Source organism: Phyllostomus discolor, chromosome 3, assembly GCF_004126475.2.
Source record: "Phyllostomus discolor isolate MPI-MPIP mPhyDis1 chromosome 3, mPhyDis1.pri.v3, whole genome shotgun sequence".
Lineage (NCBI taxonomy): Eukaryota > Metazoa > Chordata > Mammalia > Chiroptera > Phyllostomidae > Phyllostomus > Phyllostomus discolor.
In genome coordinates this window covers 123,778,726-123,797,875 of record NC_040905.2, presented here as the reverse complement: position 1 = coordinate 123,797,875, position 19,150 = coordinate 123,778,726, and the positions used below count along the sequence as shown (strand labels likewise).

The window sequence follows — 19,150 nt, the reverse complement described above, 5'->3', positions numbered from 1 at the left end:
GTGCAGCTTCAGGAGAGGTGCACATGGATTGGTGAGGAAGGAAGGAGTGCAGTTGCCTAGCCAGCCAGATCAGCCAAATCAACCCTGGCAATCAGTGGGGTGACAGATGTCTCAGCCAGATCAATGGAACAGAACAGAGAACCTAGGAATAAACTTATGCCTCTATGAATGTTTCATATTTGACATAGGTGGCAAGAGCATACATACAATGGAGCAAAGATAATCTCTTTGATAAATGGTGTTGGGAAAACTGGACTGGTACATGCAAAAAAGTGAAACTAGACCACTAACTTACACCATACACAAAAATTAACTCAAAACAGGTAAGGACTTAAATGTAAATTGCAAAACCATAAAAATCCTAGAAGTAGGATAATCTATTTAAGTAGATCTCAGATGTCCAACATAGAAATGCTTTTGATGATATATGTACTGAGCCACTGGAAACAGAACAGAAATGAACAGATGGGACTACATCAAATTAAAAAGCTTTTATATAGCTAAAGAAACCATCAGCAAGATGAATAAGGAACCCACTGCATGGGAGAACATTTTTGTCAATGATACATCTGACAAGGCTTTAATCTTCAAAATATACAAAAAGCTAATACAATTCAATGCCAGGAAGACAACCCAATTAGAAAATGGGCAAAAGACCTGAATAGACACTTCTCCAAAAGGGAAATGCAGAGGGCCTGTAGACATGTGAAAAAATGCTCAACATCATTAATGATCAGAGAAATGCAAATTAAAACCTCAATGAGATATCACAACTGTCAGAAATGCTGACACCTATAAATCAAAAGACAATGGTGTTGGCAAGGATGTAGGAATGCAGATTGGTGCAGCCACAGTGGAAAACATATTGGAGTATCCTTAAAAAAATTAAAGATGGGACTCCCTTTTGACCTAGAAACTACAGTTTTGGGAATATACCCTAAAGGTCCCAAAACACCAATACAAAAAAAATATTCACCCCTATGTTTATAGCAGTGCTATTTACAATAGCCAAGATTTGGAAATTGTAAGTGTCCGTCAATGGATGAGTGGATAAGAAAGCTGTGGTACATTTACACAATGGAATACTATGCAGCCACTGCTGCATAGTAAAAGAAGAACCTTTTACTTTTTGCAACAGCATGGATGGACCTGGAGAAAATTATGCTAAGTGAATTAAGCAATTCAGTGAAAGAAAAATACCATATGACCTAACTTATATGTAGAATCTGATGACCATAATAAACTAATGAACAAGATAGTAACAGAAGCTTAGATACATAAAACAGATTGACAGATTAAACAGATTGACAAACAGATTGCTGAAAAGGAGGGGTAGGAGATGAGATGAAAGATGGTGAAGGTATTAACCAAAGAACATTTGTGCAAAACCCAAGGACAACAATGTGGGGATTGGCTTGGGGTGGGGAGAAGGTGTACTGGGTGAGAGAGGGGAAGGGGAGAAAAGTGGGAACAACCATAACAGCTTAAATGATAATAAAAAATAAGTGGAAAAAATTGGAATGTCTTATACACCTTAATTTCTTAAGTTCTGGAAAATAATTAAAAAGAGATAGAATGCCCAAATGCATTTTCTTATATTGTTTTCAGGAGTCAATACAGAATATTGGTTTTAAATGCTTTTGAACCCTCAGCACTTTTCAAATGGTAGAGCTGAGGTGGTTGAGCATACATTGCAGTCCTTTTTATACTCAGCAGAACAAAACCGGTTTCCTGCCTTGGATTTTGCCACTTGTTTTTATTATTATTTATAAGATGGCTGTGACTGATCATAAAGCCCCACTGAGTTTTGCCTTATAAGCACACATTTGTTATAGAAAATGTATAAAATACAAATAAACTTTACTTATGCCATAACCCTGACAGTACCACTATCAAAATTTGTTATATATCTGTCTACTCTTTTTCTATGCATGAATGTACCGACACATACAAATGTGCAAACTTTTGCCCTGGCTGGCGTCGCTCAGCAGATTGAGCACGGGCTGAGAACCAAAGCATCGCAGGTTCGATTCCCAGTCAGGGTACGTGCCTGGGTTGCAGGCCATGATCCCCAGCAACTGCACATTGATGTTTCTCCCTCTCTCTCTCTCTCTCCCTCTCTCTCTCTCTCTCTCTCTCTCTCTCCCTTCCCTCTCTAAAAATAAATAAATAAAATCTTTAAAAAAAACAAACGTGCAAACTTTTAACATTAAAAAATTTTTAAATGCAAAGATACACTGTATTTTTACATCTTTCCAAGATGAATCATGTGAAATTCATAGACACCTATTTTCTAAATAAAATTGACAAAGGATGAAAAACATTTTCCATCATTTAGGCTCAGGGGTGTCCAACATTTTGGCGCCTCTGGGCCACACTGGAAGACGAAGAGCTGTCTTGGGCCACACATTAAGTGCATTGTGACATGTAATCAAAAAATTCATAATGTTTTAAGTAAATTTATGATTATATGTTGGCCCACATTCATAGCCACCCTGAGCCACGTGTGGCCCACGGTCCTCAGGTTGGACACTGCCGATGGCTTGAAAGTAAGCTTCTTGCTAAAAGAATTAAACCAAGAGCCTGAGGATAAAGGGTGTTTTTGAGGATGTTGATTATCGAGTATTATAACTTTATAAGTAATATAAATAACCACCTGTGAAGCACTGACCTGTACACTAAAAAGATTTCAGGATTGATCCCTGGTCAGGGCATATACTTTGGTTGCCAGTTCAATCCCAGTAAGGGCACATTTGGAGGGCAACTGGTTGATGTTTCTTTTTCACATTGATGTTTCTCTCTCTTCCCCTCTTTCCCTTGTCTTTAAAATCAATAAAAAAACATATCCTCAGGTGGGGATTAAAAAAAAGCAGATGGGTGACAGAACAGAATTGGCCATTTCTGAAGAGAATGTCTAATTTTGCACATGAAATGTCAGTTTCAGTAAACTCAGGTCGTTACTTAAAACATTTTTCAGGTATTGAGATATTTCAATTAAATGTGAGGGTGTAAGGAAACCACTAGAGTTCACAATTATATTTTCATTTAGAAAAGATGGAAAACAGTTATGCCTAATCCCACCATGCAAAGCTAATATTTCAATGATTTTTTTCCTTTCAGTTTTTAACAAAAGTGCATTTACATGAACTACTTAATATTTGGCTTTTTGGATATAAATCATTTCCTTGTAGTACTACTGCTTTGTCTTTGTTAATGCCCATTTTAATAGGTGTATAACCCATACAGTTGCTGTATTATAGTCTATATAACCATTTCCTATGGGATGGACTCTTAATTTGGGTCTCTTTCTACCACCACCATTTTTTGGGGGATTTATATACGATGTAAGGCTGGCTGAAGTAAATATTTTGGTGCACAAACCATTTTTACTTCGGAGGAGTATATTTTGTCTTTGAGATAAATTTGGTCACATTACTGACCAAGGTCTCTGAGCATATTCTAGTTCTTCTTATTAAAAAGTCTTTTAGTATAAAATTCCCAAGTACATTGAAAAAAGAAGAAAGGTCATAAGACCCCTCCATACATCTTCAGACAATTATCAACACGTGGCCAATCTTGTTTCATCCACACTTCTGACATTTGTTGGTGCCGTTATTTCCAAGCAAATCCCATCCATCATATTCCAAGTCTGTAAATGTATGTCTTTAAAGGAACGACTCTTTAAACAGAGAGCCACATTACAAGGGTCACACCAAAAACCTAACCATTAAATATCTCGCGACCACATTGTTCCAACGGTCTTACAAACTTTTAATAAACCTTTGTTTGAATGTAGATCCAAGCAGAGCCCCTACAGTGCCGTGGATGGCTATATCTTTAGAGCTGATCCTCCTTTCCCGAAGACAAACTCCAAGAGAGGCAACCGGGAGCGCGTAATGAACTTCGTCCGGTCTGCTTCGGGTCTAGGCAGGGGGCCCCAAGTGGGGCCTGTAATCTGAGCCACCCTCATTGCCCCCTAACGTTGGGTGCTTGGGTTTCCACCTGCACCGCCCCTCTCCACCCCAACCCGTCTGCCAAGCTCCACCTCGTCCCACCCGACCACGCTCCACCCCACTCCACCAAGTTCCACCCCACGCCTCTCTGGCAGAACACAGGGCAGCGGAGCCGGTACTGCAGGTGAGGCGTGCGCAGCTGGCCCAGAGGCACAGGGGACGTGGGCCAGACACAGGGTACAGGCGAGCGCAGCTCAGGCTCAGGGAGCGGACGGAGGTTTGGCCCAGAGCCTGCCCAGGGAAGGGGCACCAAAGCATGCATGGGGTGCAGGTGAGGGGGGATGGTAAATGGCGGGTACAGAACTTTAAGGGGTCCTGGGAAGGGGCGACCCATGGGAGATGTATGTATGTGTGTGTTTGTGTGATGCAAGTTACAGTAAAGAGATGCAAACCCACTAATAGTAATAAGAACAGCAAAGATGACTTTGTAATAGTAATATCAGCAGCAATAATAATAATGATAATAATGGCTGCTGGTAGCGCTGGTCTTAGTTCTGACATATATTACAGTTTACCTCAGAGCTCTGTGAGCAAGAAATGGGAAAATGCAGGTAAAGCAAATGTGTTGGATGCTGTTTTGAGCTTTAAAAGTTTTACACAGTCTTTGTGAGGGAGCAGTATTGCCATCCTTGCTGTACAGAGGAGAAAATGAAGGCCCAGAGAGGTTAAGGAGTTTGCCCAATACCACACAGCTGGTAAGGGATGGCTCATGTTAAAGCCAGAGCTCCTATCCCCGAGGTGGTACCAGCCACTGGAGCTTTAGCTTTAGGACTGATGAGCACAGAGGCTGAAGAGCAAAGCTGGTAAATGCTTGGAATCATTTTAGCTCTGGGCTTGCTATCCAAGTGGCCTTGCTACTTTGTAGCTGTGTGACCTTGGGCAGTTCACCTGGCCTCTTAGAACCCATGTTCTCATCTGTGAAATAGATAATGGTAATATTTGCCTCAAAGATTCTGTGCGGATGAAGTGCCAAGATGTGAAGAGGGCCATATACAGAGTTATCTCTCCTTCAGTGGTTGCTGGGGTTATAGACACCAGGGAGTCAGGCAGCAATGCTCAGGGATGCCCTCCCTGCCATTTGCTGGCTGTGTGACCTGTGCATACCCACTGATCTCCTCTGTGAGACTACCCCTTAGGGCTGGCAGAAAGAGTAGATGCAAGGGAGGACCTGACACATGGAAAATACTCCATGAGACCATTTCTGTCTCCTCTTTTTGTTATGGAACCCCTAGCCTTCCAGTTTGTTCTCCGGAGACTAAAAGAGGAAGAGGAATGGCTATCCTGAATCTCACCTTCAGGAGCAGGGCTGAGACAACAGCTCAGGCCTCCATGCCTCTGGTTCAGAAAGTGTCCTTTCCCTGGAGTTCTATACTCCTTGTGAGCCTAGCCACTTCAACACCAAGGTTTGAAATGAAATCCGATCCAGTTCAGTCAGCCTAGTGTCCTATAAGCCACAAGTTAGCACATTTTGCATTATAGTAATGAAAATGTACTTTTTGGTTAGGGCCAGGGGGGTGGAAAATCCCCAAGTTGGCATCTGGAGGCCCAATCCTATGTGTCTATGGTACCGACATTAAAGGGAACTGCTTTGCAGGCAGTAAAACTCCATGTCGTTGTGAACGGTTGGTTTGTGCCTGGGATGGATGCCCCAGCACTGGAGAAACCTCCCAGTGTTTTTGCAAGTTTCGTAGGTGAAACTTTTTTTATCCATAGGGTGAGCAACTTGCCCTGGTTCCCCTGTGACAGTCCCAGGAAACTAGACAGTTGGTCTCCCTGCTCATCCAGATGCTTGTAGTTTCTCAGGAAACTGTTTATTTTAGGTTTGTGGTTATTGCTCCTGCTTTCATTTTAGGTTTCACCAAGGCTGTCCTTGCTTGCCTGGTTTTCCACCCACATGTCTGCTGTGGGGAGTCTTTGGTGGCAAATGGGTGGGACCTGTGGAGAAAGCTATCGATTCCCTAATTGCCATTGCTCTGCTCAGGCCTTTCAGTCCTTTTGGCCAATCTCCTAAAAGAGAGTGACCCAAAGGACTTTTAATTAAAACTAATGGGCTGGGGTTACATTGGAATGAAGACAAAGTGGTGGGCAGGCATCTGTTTCAGTAATTGTAAACTTTTCTGTGGAGTTAATAGGGAGACTAGCCATAAACACAAGAACTTCATTGTTTGGGAAACTGGAGAATCGTGAATGAAGCCAGTGCCCCAAGGCAGCTGACCAAAAGGAAAAGAGAAAATAGGGCCAAAGGCTCCCCAGAGCCAAAAAGACCCGAACCCAGTAACAGTCAAGAGATTGAAAATACCATCCTGGAGGAAGGATTGGTGGGGCAGAATGCATCTATTCCAATCCAGTTTGGAACACACAGTGTTTGGTGTCTGGAGGTTTCAAAAGTTTCCAAAGCTTTTGGAAAAAGTATTGTCCTGGGCAGTAAAATGAACATAATTCTTTCTAAAGCTGGTTGTAGAAGCCCCCTTGGGGGATAAAGAATCTATTTTCATAACAAGCTAGACAAGAATACTGGTGCTTCTCTGAAATAATCTGGAAGGATGGTTGTGTATTATGGGGTTCCTTTCCAGTTCCTGTTATGAGGGGTTTCTGTATTTGCGGTATGGGCTGCCTGAGAGTCATGTAAAGATAGTGTAAGTCCCAGACTTCATCTGGCCTGACCCAGGACCTCTGGAGTGGTCCTCCCTCTTCACACTTGACCCCAAGGACACCATATCCTCACTTGTTTTCCTTCTAGCCCTCTGGCCATTCCTTTCAGCCCCCATTCCCAGTTCCTCTTCACTTATCTACCCTCTTTATTCAAAGCACAACAGTCTTCTTTGTTTGGTCTTTTCTTTAAAAAATTCATCAGTGTAGAAGATTTCAAACACATATAAGGGTAGACACAAGAATATAATGTACCTCATGTACCCATCACACAGCTTCCATTGTCAACCCATAGCCAACATTTCTCATAATGTAATGGGGTACAAAATGGGGGTCCTCAGAATATAGGAGAAATTCCATACAGCCCACAGTTGAGTGATAGGGGAAGGGGATGATCTGTCATTTAAGATACTTTGCATAACTATAGCAAGTTTGATAGCTACTTGATAGCTCTGCTGCTGCCCCTGGCAAAATGTGAACTCTAAGAGCATTCAGTGACTCCTGACATAGGGGTGGGTCAGGTGGGAGGTGATGGGGAGCTTATACAGCCCTTATACGATGGAACTCTTGCCCTGACTAAAGATGGCAACTGAAAGAAGGTAAAATATATGGGGGAATTGGCAAGAGTAGCACATTTTAGGAGGGGCAGGATATGAGGTCATAGAGGAAGCTCTGGGACAGCATTTAAAATACAGGTGGGCTGAGAGAGAAGGGAACCCAGCTATGCTGCCTGTAGTGAGGGAGGAGCTTGTCTGCTCCTCTGAGAATTCTGTCATGAGGTGTGAGAGAGGAAACAGCAACCAGCTATGCAATTTGCAGTGAAGTGGTACCCCATGATGGTTGGTTTGTAAAGTAGATTCCATGATGGCTGGAGTCAGGATTCTGCCAAGGAGCCTGGGGTGGTGAGGAAGGCAGCTATGCAGGCTGAGGAAAGAGTGTAAGGAGAGAGCTGATGGACCTGTTGGGGAAACTGCTGAACCGGGCACAGACTTGTGAGAGATGCCTAGAATGCTGAACTGTGATCAGAGAATGCTGACTTCTGCTTCTCTGAAGGACATACAGAGAGGCCAGTCTCTTGGGATGTGTGCCTCCCTGGACTCCAGCATGATCCAGTGTAAGATGGTACATGTTTCCCTGAACCACACTCATGGAGGCTGAGGACAGTACATTTCAGATCCTGAAAGAAAGAGTTACTGTAAGAGGATGGCAACTCTGAAACCCACGAGTGTAGCTTTTAGAGGGGATTGAGACCTGTTGGTGCCACAGGCTTAGGAACAGGTAAGGATGTGGTGAACTTTTGGGCATGCTATTAGCTTATAGCTTGGTGAGGAGCAAGGAAAGTGCTGGATTTTGGGGGAGAGTAAGGCTGAGCAGGAGTGCACTCAGCCCCCCACCCTAAGGTTGGAATCCTGTAAATAAAAACCTGTTTCTTTCAACACTAATTGTTGGGTCATGCTGTGGACAGGGTCCGGTTTGCTCAGTTATACTAATACCTGTGTCCCACCTATTTTCTCCCTCCTGTATTATAAAATATTTTGAAGCTATCTCAAACATCACATTTCTTTTGTAAATGTGTGAGTATGTAGCCCTAAAAGGGAGTTGACAAAGTTTTCAGTAAATTGAGTGTAAGTATTTTCCACTTTGTGAACAACATAGTCTCTGTCCATGTTCTCAGATCTGCTGGTATAGTGTGAAAGCAGCCATGGACAAAATGAATGAGTATGGCTGTATTCCAATGAGACTTTATTTATTGACATTAAAATTTAAATTTCATAAATGAAATGTTCATGTCTCAGGAAATATTGTTCTGTTGATTTTTTTAACTATTTAAAAATGTAAAAACCATTTTTAGCTTATGATATTATGGGAGAAACTCAGTTCTTTTTGCCAACACAGTAAAGAATTACAGATCAGCAAGTGTGCAAGCAGGGTTTATTGGTGATACATTCTCATGGAAGAGAATGGACCTTTCCAAGGTGGGGGAGAAAGGCAAGAGCCAGGGTGGCAAGAGCATCAGGCCCTTTGTTCTGAGGACTTACATAGTTGGCAGGATGAGGGTGAAGAAGTTGCATATTGACTGACAGGTAAAAGTGGTACCAGCTTTCACTTAGGGTAGTGGGGGAATGTGACTACCCAAACCTAAGTGTGTGTGGGATCTGTTAGTCTGAATCCTTATCTTGCTCCAGACTATGTTTGGTCATCATGTTGTAAAATGGATAAGTGAAAGGAGGCAGCTAATTAAAGTTAAGGCAGTTACTCAAAGTTATTTATGGGCTCTTTCTGTAAGCATTAGGGACTCCCTTTTAAAGGAGAGAGTGACCAGAGGTAGACAATTAACCAAAGCTGTTTAATGGGCTTCTTTTTGGGGCACTGTGGATCCCCTCTTCTTCCTCCTTTTAGGGTTTAGGATGAATACGCAGTTTCAAGACTTTCTTTCCCAGATAGTGGAAACGAAGCATAGAAATTCAAGGGCTTCCCTCCTCCTGTGCTAACATAGTGTGTCTTATGGTGGTGGAACACCTGGCAAAATTATCAGACCAGGCTCAGGACTGCTGAGTTAGTGGGTAAGACTTGTCTCCCTCCTCCTCCCTGCCTTGGTTTACTATTTATTCTACCTAACAATGAGCCACACAAAACCAGATAGCTGATTAAATTTAGCCCCTTGGTTGTATTTTGCTGACCCATTTTTGGTGGAGACCATGAGAGGATATGACCCTGGATTGACCCTTAAGGGCAATCAGAGTCTCCCGAGCCCCTTTCCTGTCCTTATCATGTGTGTTCTGCCCACTGGTCCCATAGAGGGAGCCATTTTCAAGGACACAGCCTCGAGAGAGCAATGTGCTGTTGAGACCATCTGGACTTAATATGGACTGAACCTCATTAAGACCTTTGTATATAAATTTTCAAGATTCTGGAGGATTGGGTGGAGTTCTACTTGTCTTTGCACCACCTAAGACAAGCCTGCCAATGTGGAGCGGACTGCCTTTTTCTTCTTTACACTCTGCATATGGGGCTAATTTGACCAACACTCCTCCTTTAGAAGAGAAGGACTGCTTTAAAAATATAACCACAATTCTGTGACCACACTTAAAAATATTAACAATAATTCTTTAAACTAATTAAATATCCAGTTAGGGCTCAAATTTCTCCAGTCTATAATTTTTGCTTTTATGGTTTGCTTGAATCAGGATCCAAATAAAGTCTCTAAATGATTGATATATTAAAGGGTTTTTTTGTTTTGTTTTGTTTTGAAGTTCATAGTTCCTTCCCCTTTCTGTTTCTGTCTCTGTCTTTGCAATATATTTGCTGAAGAAAGTAGGTTCTTTGTTCTGGGGAATCACCCAGTCTTGATTTTGCTGTTTGTACGTGGTTTACCTAACATATCTTAACAAAGAAATGCCCTGGTCTCTGTCCTTTAAACTCACCTTGTTTCTCTATATGCATAATTTCTTGGTACTGTCATCCAGTGTTATGGGTTTAGATATATGCTGAATGTTTTGGGTGAATATCGATCTCCACCCTGGAGCTCTTCCCTACTTACAGACTCAGAGACCAGAATGCTCATTGCTGTCTCTTCTCAGATATTCACTAGGCATCTCAAGCTTAGCATGTCCACTCCCAGTGTGTTGGCTCTGCCTTTAAAATACCTCCACAGAATCCAACCATTTCTCACCACCCTCACTGCCATCTATGACTAAGTCATTATTATCATCTCTACTGGTTTTCTTGCTTCAACCATTGTCTCCCTCCAGGGTGTTCTCAAGACAGCATCAGTGTTATTGATTCAGTTTTAAAAAGCCAGAGCATGGCTCTCACTCTTGTGCTAATACCCCTTCAGTGGCTCCCATCTCACTCCAAGTAAAAGTCAAGGTGCTTAAAAATTACCTAATCTTCATCTATTGATATGATCATGTGGTTTTTGTCTTTGCTTTTGTTTATGTGATGTATTACATTTACTATATCCTAACAACACTGAAACACCAATACAAAAGAACATTTGCACCCCGATGTTCATAGCAGCACAATTTACAATAGCTAGGTGCTGGAAGCAACCTAGATGCCCATCAGTAAATGAATGGATCAAAAAACTATGGTACATATACACAATGGAATTCTATGCAGCAGAAAGAAAGAAGGAGCTCCTACCCTTTGCAACAGCATGGATGGAGCTGGAAAGCATTATGCTAAGCGAAACAAGCCAGGCAGTGAAAGACAAATACCACATGATCTCACCTTTAACAGGAACCTAAACAACAAAACAAAGAAACAAGCAAAATATAACCAAAGACATTGAAATAGGGGACAGACTGACAGTGACCAGAGGGGAGAGAAGAGGGAATTTCAGGGGGGGAATGGGTAGGGTTTACAGGAACAAATTTGGAGGACACATGGACAAAAACTAGGGGTGGGGGGGTAATGGGGGGGAAGAGGGGAGGGTTGGGTGGGTGGGCTGGAATGAGAGTAAGTGGGAGAAAACTGTACTTGAACAATGATTAAAATAAAATTTTTTAAAAAATTACCTAATCTTGCCTTTTTCTAGAACATTCTTTCTGCAGACATTCCATGATTTGAATTTTGAAAATATCAGTCTGACTTTAAAAATATATAATAAACCCATATATAGAGCTTTAGTGTGCCAAGCATTATTTTAGGTGATTTACTATTAACTCTTCCTCAGACAACAGGATGATGTGGGTACCATTATTTACTCCTTCTTACAGATGAGGGAGCAGAAGCCCAGAGAGATGAAGTAAGTTGTGTGACATCACACAGCTAGTAAGTGGTAAAGATGGGATTCAAATCAGGCAGTTTGGCCACATGGTCCATGCTTTTCTCATTTGAAATCAACTTTTGTGCAGTATAATTGACATCAAAGTAAAACACATCTACTTACAGTGTAGGATTCAAGATTCAATAAGTGTATGTATATAACTGTATAACAACCGTCATAATTAAGATAAATTTCACTCGGTACAGTTTCCTTGTACTCTTTTGCAATAAACTCCTCCCACTGTACCCCACTGTGCACCAGTTAACTCCTGATTTGTTTTCTATTGCTGTAGATTGTCTGTCCTAAAGTTTTATATAAAAGGAATCATGCAATATATGTTTTTTTTGGATTGGCTTTTGTTTGGCATAATATTTTCAAGGTTCATCTATATTCTTGCATAAATCAGTTTATTCTTTTTCTTGTGTACATAATGTGATATTTTTCTTTGGGTATTTTATTATATTCATAGAAAGTTGCAAAAGGAAAAAAAATAAGTTCCTTGTATCCTCTTTACCCAATTTCCCCCAATGGTTACATCCTACATAACTTGATACAGTATCAAAACCAGGAAATTGACATTCATATAATCCAACCCAGAGTTTTTCAGATTTCTCCCATTTTACATATACTGTTCTTATGTGTATTTGTGTTCAGTTTTTATAATTTTACCATGACCACAAGCCTCCTTTGTGTACCCTTAATAGCCACGCTTTCCTCTCCCTTTGGCAAACACTAATCTGTTTTCAATCCTGTAATTTCACAGTATGTAACCTTCATGATTGGCTTTTTTTTTTCCCACTGAGCATAACTCCCTTAAGGTCCATTCAAATCACCACATATCCATAGTTTGTTCTTTTTACTTCTGAGTAGTATTGAATGACGTGGACATACTACAATCTGTTTAATCATTCACCAGTTGAAGGGCATTTGAATTGATTCTAGTTTTTGACTGTGATAAATAGAGTCACTATAAATATTCATGCATAGGTTTTTATGTGAACATAAATTTTTATTTCTCTGGGGTAAGTTTCCAAGAATACAGTTGTGAGGCTATATGTTAAAGGCATGTTTAGTTTTATAAGAAACTTATAAACTATTTCCCAGAATATTTGTACTATTTTATTTTCTCACCAGCAATGTATGAGTGATTTAGTTTCTTTGCATCCTTTCCAGCATTTAGCATTATCACTTTAAAACATTTTGTGCCATCTGACAGATCTATAATGATATTGTGGTTTTAATGTTAATTTCCCTAATGGCTAATGATGTTGGATATCTTTTCATGTTCTTATTTGTTACCTGTATATCCACTTTGGGGAAATGTCTGCTTACATCTTTTCTCTGTTTTCTAATTGGATTGTTTATTGATGTTTTACACTGTTTAGTTTTGAGAGTTCTTTATGTATTCTAGATTCAACTCTTTGGGGTTTTTTTTTTTGGCAGTTTGATTATGATGTGCTTTAGTGTGGTTTTCTTCATGTTTCTTCTGCTAGGGGTTTGTTAGGCTTCTTGGATTTGTGGGTTTATAGTTTTATGAAACTTGGAAAGATTTTGGCCATTGTTTCTTTAAATATTTGTCTTGCCATCTTCTTTCTTGGGCCCCTAATTAGATACATTTTAAATGTTCCATATTGTCCAGAGCTCTCTTATATTTTGGGAAGGTCTTTTTTTTTTCACCTGTGTTTAATTTGGATATTTCCTACTGCTATGATTTCAAATTTACCTATCTTTCCATCTGCAGTGTCTAATCTGCTATTAATCCCTCCTGGTGTATATATCATTTCAGATATTGTATTTTTCTTCTCTAGAAATTCCATTTGAGCTCTTTGTGCATCTTCTATTGTTCTCCTTAACATGTTTACACTTTTTCTACCTTCTTGAACCTACAGAGTATATTTATAATAGCTATCCTTGTCTGCTAATTTGATCTTTTGTCATTTCTGGATCTGTTTCTATTGATTGACTCTTTTCTGGGGTAATCACCCATATTTTCCTGCTTCTTTGCCTGGTAATTTTTGATTGAATGCTGGCTGTTTTGGATATTTACATTGCTGGTTGCTGGATTTTCTGATCTTCTTTAAATATTATTGGGATTTTTTTCTGGGATGTAAGCCAGTTAATTGGAATTGGTTTGATCCTTTCACAGCTTGCTTTCCTTAATACCCCACATAGTTGGAGATTTTCCAACTTGAACTAGTAGGACTTATTCTCTGCCCTGTGTGAGCTTGAAGTATTGTTCTACTTACTCATGGTTGTGTTCTGCTATAGTCTCAGGTGGTTTCTCACATGTATAGGCATAGAAAGACAAATATTAGCCAAAGATTCAAGGGACCCTTCTGCAAATCTCCAGAGCTCTCTCTCTCTGTATCTGTTTTCCCTCCACTGTCTCCTCAATTCAGTGAGACCTATAGGCTCTCCCTCCTTGTGCTGAGATCTGGAGACTCCAGGTAGTGAGTAGGAGAACATGCAGAGCTCAGTTTGTTTCCCTCCTAAGTAGGAAAAAACATGGCTCCCCACCTCCTTCTTTGTTCTCTTTCCTGTGAGTCTTTTACCACTCAACACAAAACACTCCACACTGAGTACTTCACTTCTGGTCACCAAATATATGAAGGTTTTTCCCCATACCAAGCAATTCAGTGATGCCAGTAGGGTGTCCTACAATTTAACTAAGTCATGACACTCTCTATCTGGAGATAATGTCAGACAGGTTAAGGGCTTAGTCCCACAACACTTCTTTTACCCCATTCCATATACAAATTGCAAGCAGTAAGTCCCCAGGTTACTCACAACTTCTGTCTGATTGGGTTGCAGATTGCACATTCCTACAACCCTCTTTTCAGTTTTGATTAATTTTCTAGAGCATCTCACAAAGCTCAGGGAAATACTTATGCTTACTACTTTATTAAATGCAATGATAAAACACACAGATGAATAGCCAAATGAAGAGAGACACGGGGTGAGGTATGGGAGAGTCCTGAGTACAAGAACTTTTGTCATGTGGAGCTGTGGTGCATCATCCTCCCAGTGGGGATGCATCTGCCACTTGGAAGCTCTCTGAACCACCTATTATTGGGATCTTCCTTATATGGGAACAATCAATTATTAACTTCCATTTCCAGCCCTCTTCCACTCTCTGGATGATCAGGAGTAGGGGGAAAAATTCCAAGCTTTTAATTATGGCTTGGGGTTTGTGGTGACCAGCTCCCATCCAGAAGCCTACCCAAAGTCACCTTATAGAACAAAAGAAGCTCCCAGTGCTCTTATCACTCAGGAAATTACAAGGATTTTAGGAGCCCTGTGCAGGAACCAGGGGCATAAACCAATCTATATTTTTTATCATCTCACAGTTTCCCTTCTCTCAGGAATCTTAGTCTTGTGCTACCTATTGTTCAATTTCTAAAAATCTCTATTCATATGTTTTGGTTGGTTTTCTAATTATTCAAAGCAGGAGGTTTTATTTACTGCCAATGACCCCATCATAGCTGAATGCATAGGTTCAACTTGTTTCTTTTTTACTGATGATTGGTATATCACAAATGGATATGCCACATTTGCTTAATCTTTCACCTGTTGTTGGGCATTTGAGTTGTTTCCAGTTTTTGGCCCTGATGAATGAAACTGGACAAGTCTTTGTATGGACATATGTTTTAACTTCTCTTTAGTGAATACATACAGGTTGAATTCCTGGGTCATTTTTAAAAAAAATATTGTACATTTAACTTTTAAGACTTTGCCAAACAGTTCTCCAACATAGCATATCAACAATGTGTGTATAAGAGCTCTTGCTGCTCTACATTACCACCAATACTTGGCATTATCAGTCTTTTAAACCTTTAGCCATTCTAGTGCGTAGGTAGTGGTATCTCATTGTGGGTCAAATTTTCATGTTCCAGTAACTAATTATGTTGATAATCTTTAATGTGTTTATTGACCACTTGTATTTTTTAAAAATATATTTTATTGATTATGCTATTACAGTTGTCCCATTTCCTCCCTTCTCTCCCCTCCACCCTGTACCCCTTCTCCCACCCACGTTCCCCCCCTTTAGTTCATGTCCATGTGTCATACTTATGAGTTCTTTAGCTTCTACATTTCCCATACTATTCTTGCCCTCCCCCTATCTATTTTCAGCTTACATTCTATGCTACTTATTCTCTATACCTTTTCCTCCTCTCTCCTCCTCCCACCCCCCTGATGCTAGCCCTCCATGTGCCCTCCATTTCTGTGGTTCTGTTCCTGTTCTAGTTATCTACTTAGTTTCTTTTGGTTTTGCTTTAGGTGTGGTTGTTAATAATTGTGAGTTTGCTGTCCTTTTACTATACATGTCTTTTCTTTATCTTCTTTTCTTAGATAAGTCCCTTTAGCATTTCATAAAATAAGGGCTTGGTGATGATGAACTCCTTTAATTTGACCTTATCTGAAAAGCACTTTATCTTCCCTTCCATTCTAAATGAGAGCTTTGCTGGATAGAGCAATCTGGGATGTAGGACCTTGTCTTTCATGACTTGGAATATTTCTTTCCAGCCCCTTCTTGCCTGTAAGGTCTCTTTGGAGAAATCAGCTGACAGTCTGATGGGAACTCCTTTGTAGGTTACTGTCCCCTTACCTCTTGCTGCTTCTAGAATTCTCTCCTTCATTTTTACCTTGGCTAATGTAATAATTATCATGTGCCTTGGTGTGTTTCTCCTTGGGTCCAACTTCTTTGGGGTTCTCTGAGCTTCTTGGATTTCTTGGAAGACTGTTCCCTTTGCCAGATTGGGGAAGTTCTCCTTTATTATTTGTTCAAATAACTTTTCCACTTGTTGCTCCTCCCCTTCTCCTACCCCTATAATTTGGATGTTGGAACATTTAAAGGTGTCCTGGATGCTCTTAAGCTTTTCCTCGATTTTTTGAATTCTTTATTTCATCAAGTTTTCCTGCTTGGTTGATTCTATCTTCCTTCTGGTCCACTGTATTGTTTTGAGACTCAGATTCCTTCCTTTCACTATTGGCTCTCCTCCGTATATCTTCCTGCATCTCTTTTAGGGTAACCTGCATCCTTTCATCTAAATTGCGCCCAAAGTCAATCAATTCCGTGAGCTTTCTGATCACCAGTGTTTTGAACTGTGCACTGATAGATTGGCTATTTCTTGGTCACTCAAAAGGATGAGTCCTGGGGGACTGATTTGTTCTGTTGGAAACATGTCTTACGTCTTTCCCTATCTCTCCTTTTTTTTTTTTTTTTTTTTTCCGGTCTGGTCGCTCTTATTATGGTGGGGGATGGAGCCTTAGGTGTTCACTGGGGCTGGGCACCCCAGTCGCTAGATTGTGACGTTATATGTGGGGGTGGGGGCGGGAGCGGGGATGGGAGGGAACAATGGTGGTAGTTTCGTTCTCCTGGGCTCAGACCCTTCTCTGGGACCCTGGGCTGCGAGCTCTGCCCTGGTCCACAACCGCTGCCTCACTGGGTCCCCCAGCCACAGCTCGCGTACTCAGGGATCACCGCTGCGTTCTTGCGCCCCAGATGGCTGTTGCGCCGATTTTGTGCCAAATTTTCCCCGACCTCCGCCAGCCCTGCGCCAGCCCTGCGCCCACCCGGCTTGTCGTCCCCTACCGGTCTGGATGTACGGGTCTACTTCAACTTCTTGGCTGTCCGACTTTCATTCAGATAAATACTCTGTCAGTTCTGAGTGTTATTGTCTGTAAATTATTGTTGTTCTATTCTTGGTTGTGCGAGAAGGTACGGTGCGTCCACCTATTCCTCCATCTTGCCGGAAGTCTACCACTTGTATTTTTTAAAATGAAGGTTAAGTTTATATCTTTTCTCCATTTTCCCCATTGGCTTATCTTCTTCTCACTGAATTGCAAGAGTTCTTTTTAGATTCTGGATATAAATCCTTTGTCTGATGTAACAGAACCCATGCTTTTAAGCACTCCTCTTTGCTTGATTGGGGGGAATGGAGGAGAGTTTAGATAGGAGAGAGATGACTGTGTCTTAGACTAGGATAGGGGTTTAGAGGAGCAAAATAGATGGAATTTTAAAGTTATTTTTTAAAAAATTGCTAGGGATTCTGGGTCTATTTGTCTTTGCCTCTTATCTTCTGAATGTTCTTAAATATATCTAAGAAATTAAACCTGAATTATTTCTATGCTTGAATTAACCACAGGAGGATGTCTCAGGAACCTAGGACATACGCTCTTCTCCTATTCCTTTTTCTGAGCTATGGAGTGGCAAGTCTCAGAATTCCAAATTCCAGGCAGGGTAAGTTTCAAGGGAGGAAAAGTCTGTCATGGTTTCCACACATCTTAGGGGATTGAGTGGGGATGGGTCAATTTAGGTTTGTAATGTGCTATGGTAAAGTATTATGATGAGAGTGTGTGTGCACGTGTACATGTGTGAGCACATGCATGTAGGGTTTTCACAATTATTCTAAAAGGGTTTTCAAACTAAGGTTTTCTCACATTAGGCACATACAAGTGCAGGTATAATTAAAACCCACTAAAATTTTCCTTCATCACTGACTTTTTAGGGGGACTCTTTTTTCTAACCCACATTTGTATCTTTGAAGGTCACACAATTCTAGTTATACATTCATTGGCTTTCTTACAGATTTGCATCCACTGTTGCAAAAAATGGCAGTGAGTATTCCATTGTTTTAAAAAAACCAAAACCTTTTCTACTGGAACGGCCAATTTTTGGATGTTATACTTGATATTTTCTCTTTGCCTTTTAGGAAGAAATAATAGATGGAAACTATCTGATGGGTAATGTCCCCACTCTGTCCCTACTTGCTGCTTCTAAGAATTTCACATGGAATGTGACTGTGATCTCTCTGGAGTGATTCTTTTTTAAACTTTTTTTTCATTTTATTCCCATTGTAGCATTACTGGATCTCATACAGTTTCAAAGGTAACTGGCCTTAGAGGGGAGGAGATGGGATGGAATAGATTTTTAATAAAAACTCTTAGTGAAAGTCTCTTAATTGTAAAAAGCAATACATGCTTATACAAAAATGTCAACCACAGCACAAGTGGCTTTTGTCAAGTAGACACATTTGTTCCACAGACTTTCATTCCTCTTTGCTGTCGCATAGGAGCTAACATTTACTGAGTGTTTACTGTGTAGAAGGTATTGTTCTAAGTGCTTTATGCATAGAAAGACATCTAATCATTGCAGGTACCCTGGGGTCAGTCCTATTGTTATCCCATTAAACAGAATGATGACACTGAAGCCCAAGAGGGTGAATCAAGGTCATATAGCAGGGAAGTGGTGGCATTGCAGCGTGTACCCATCATCCGGACTCCATGGTCTGTTGCCTTCACCCGGTTTTGTTACGTACTGCAGGTGGGCCAGTGTTAGATACTGGGGCATGAGGCAGGGCACTGGAGGGTCTGGTGGAAAGACAGATGTTAGCAGATGGTTCTAACATGATGAGTATTCTGAAGGAGAAGAAATGGAGGCCTTGGGTCTCATGGCAGGGGCACCCAATTATGTGAGAGTGATGGATCCCCATAAAACTCCTCTCCCTAAAATAACTCCAGTTGATAGTTGTGTATATATTCTTTCAGACTAAATTTTAGTTTATTCATTATTCTACTTATAACAAAAATGGGATTATAAAAGGCCTTCTAATGGCTTACAGCAGAAAGGTTTATCGTCAGTTATTCTACTTCATCCGGTAGCAAACACCTGACTCACTCCTTTTTTACTGACAGGTGGTAGTCCACTGAATGGGTA

General features: G+C 40.8%; 1 protein-coding gene across 1 annotated transcript in view; it reads left to right on the top strand.

Moving 5' to 3' along the window:
- The first annotated feature begins 17,396 nt into the window (after positions 1–17,396).
- OTOA (otoancorin) overlaps positions 17,397–19,150 on the top strand; it is a 72,879-nt gene continuing 71,125 nt past the window's right edge. The window contains 4 exon segments of the mRNA XM_036021388.1: positions 17,397–17,674; positions 18,023–18,051; positions 18,147–18,177; positions 18,295–18,322. Of these exon segments, the coding sequence (XP_035877281.1) occupies positions 17,584–17,674; positions 18,023–18,051; positions 18,147–18,177; positions 18,295–18,322 (179 nt within the window). The 5' untranslated portion in view covers positions 17,397–17,583.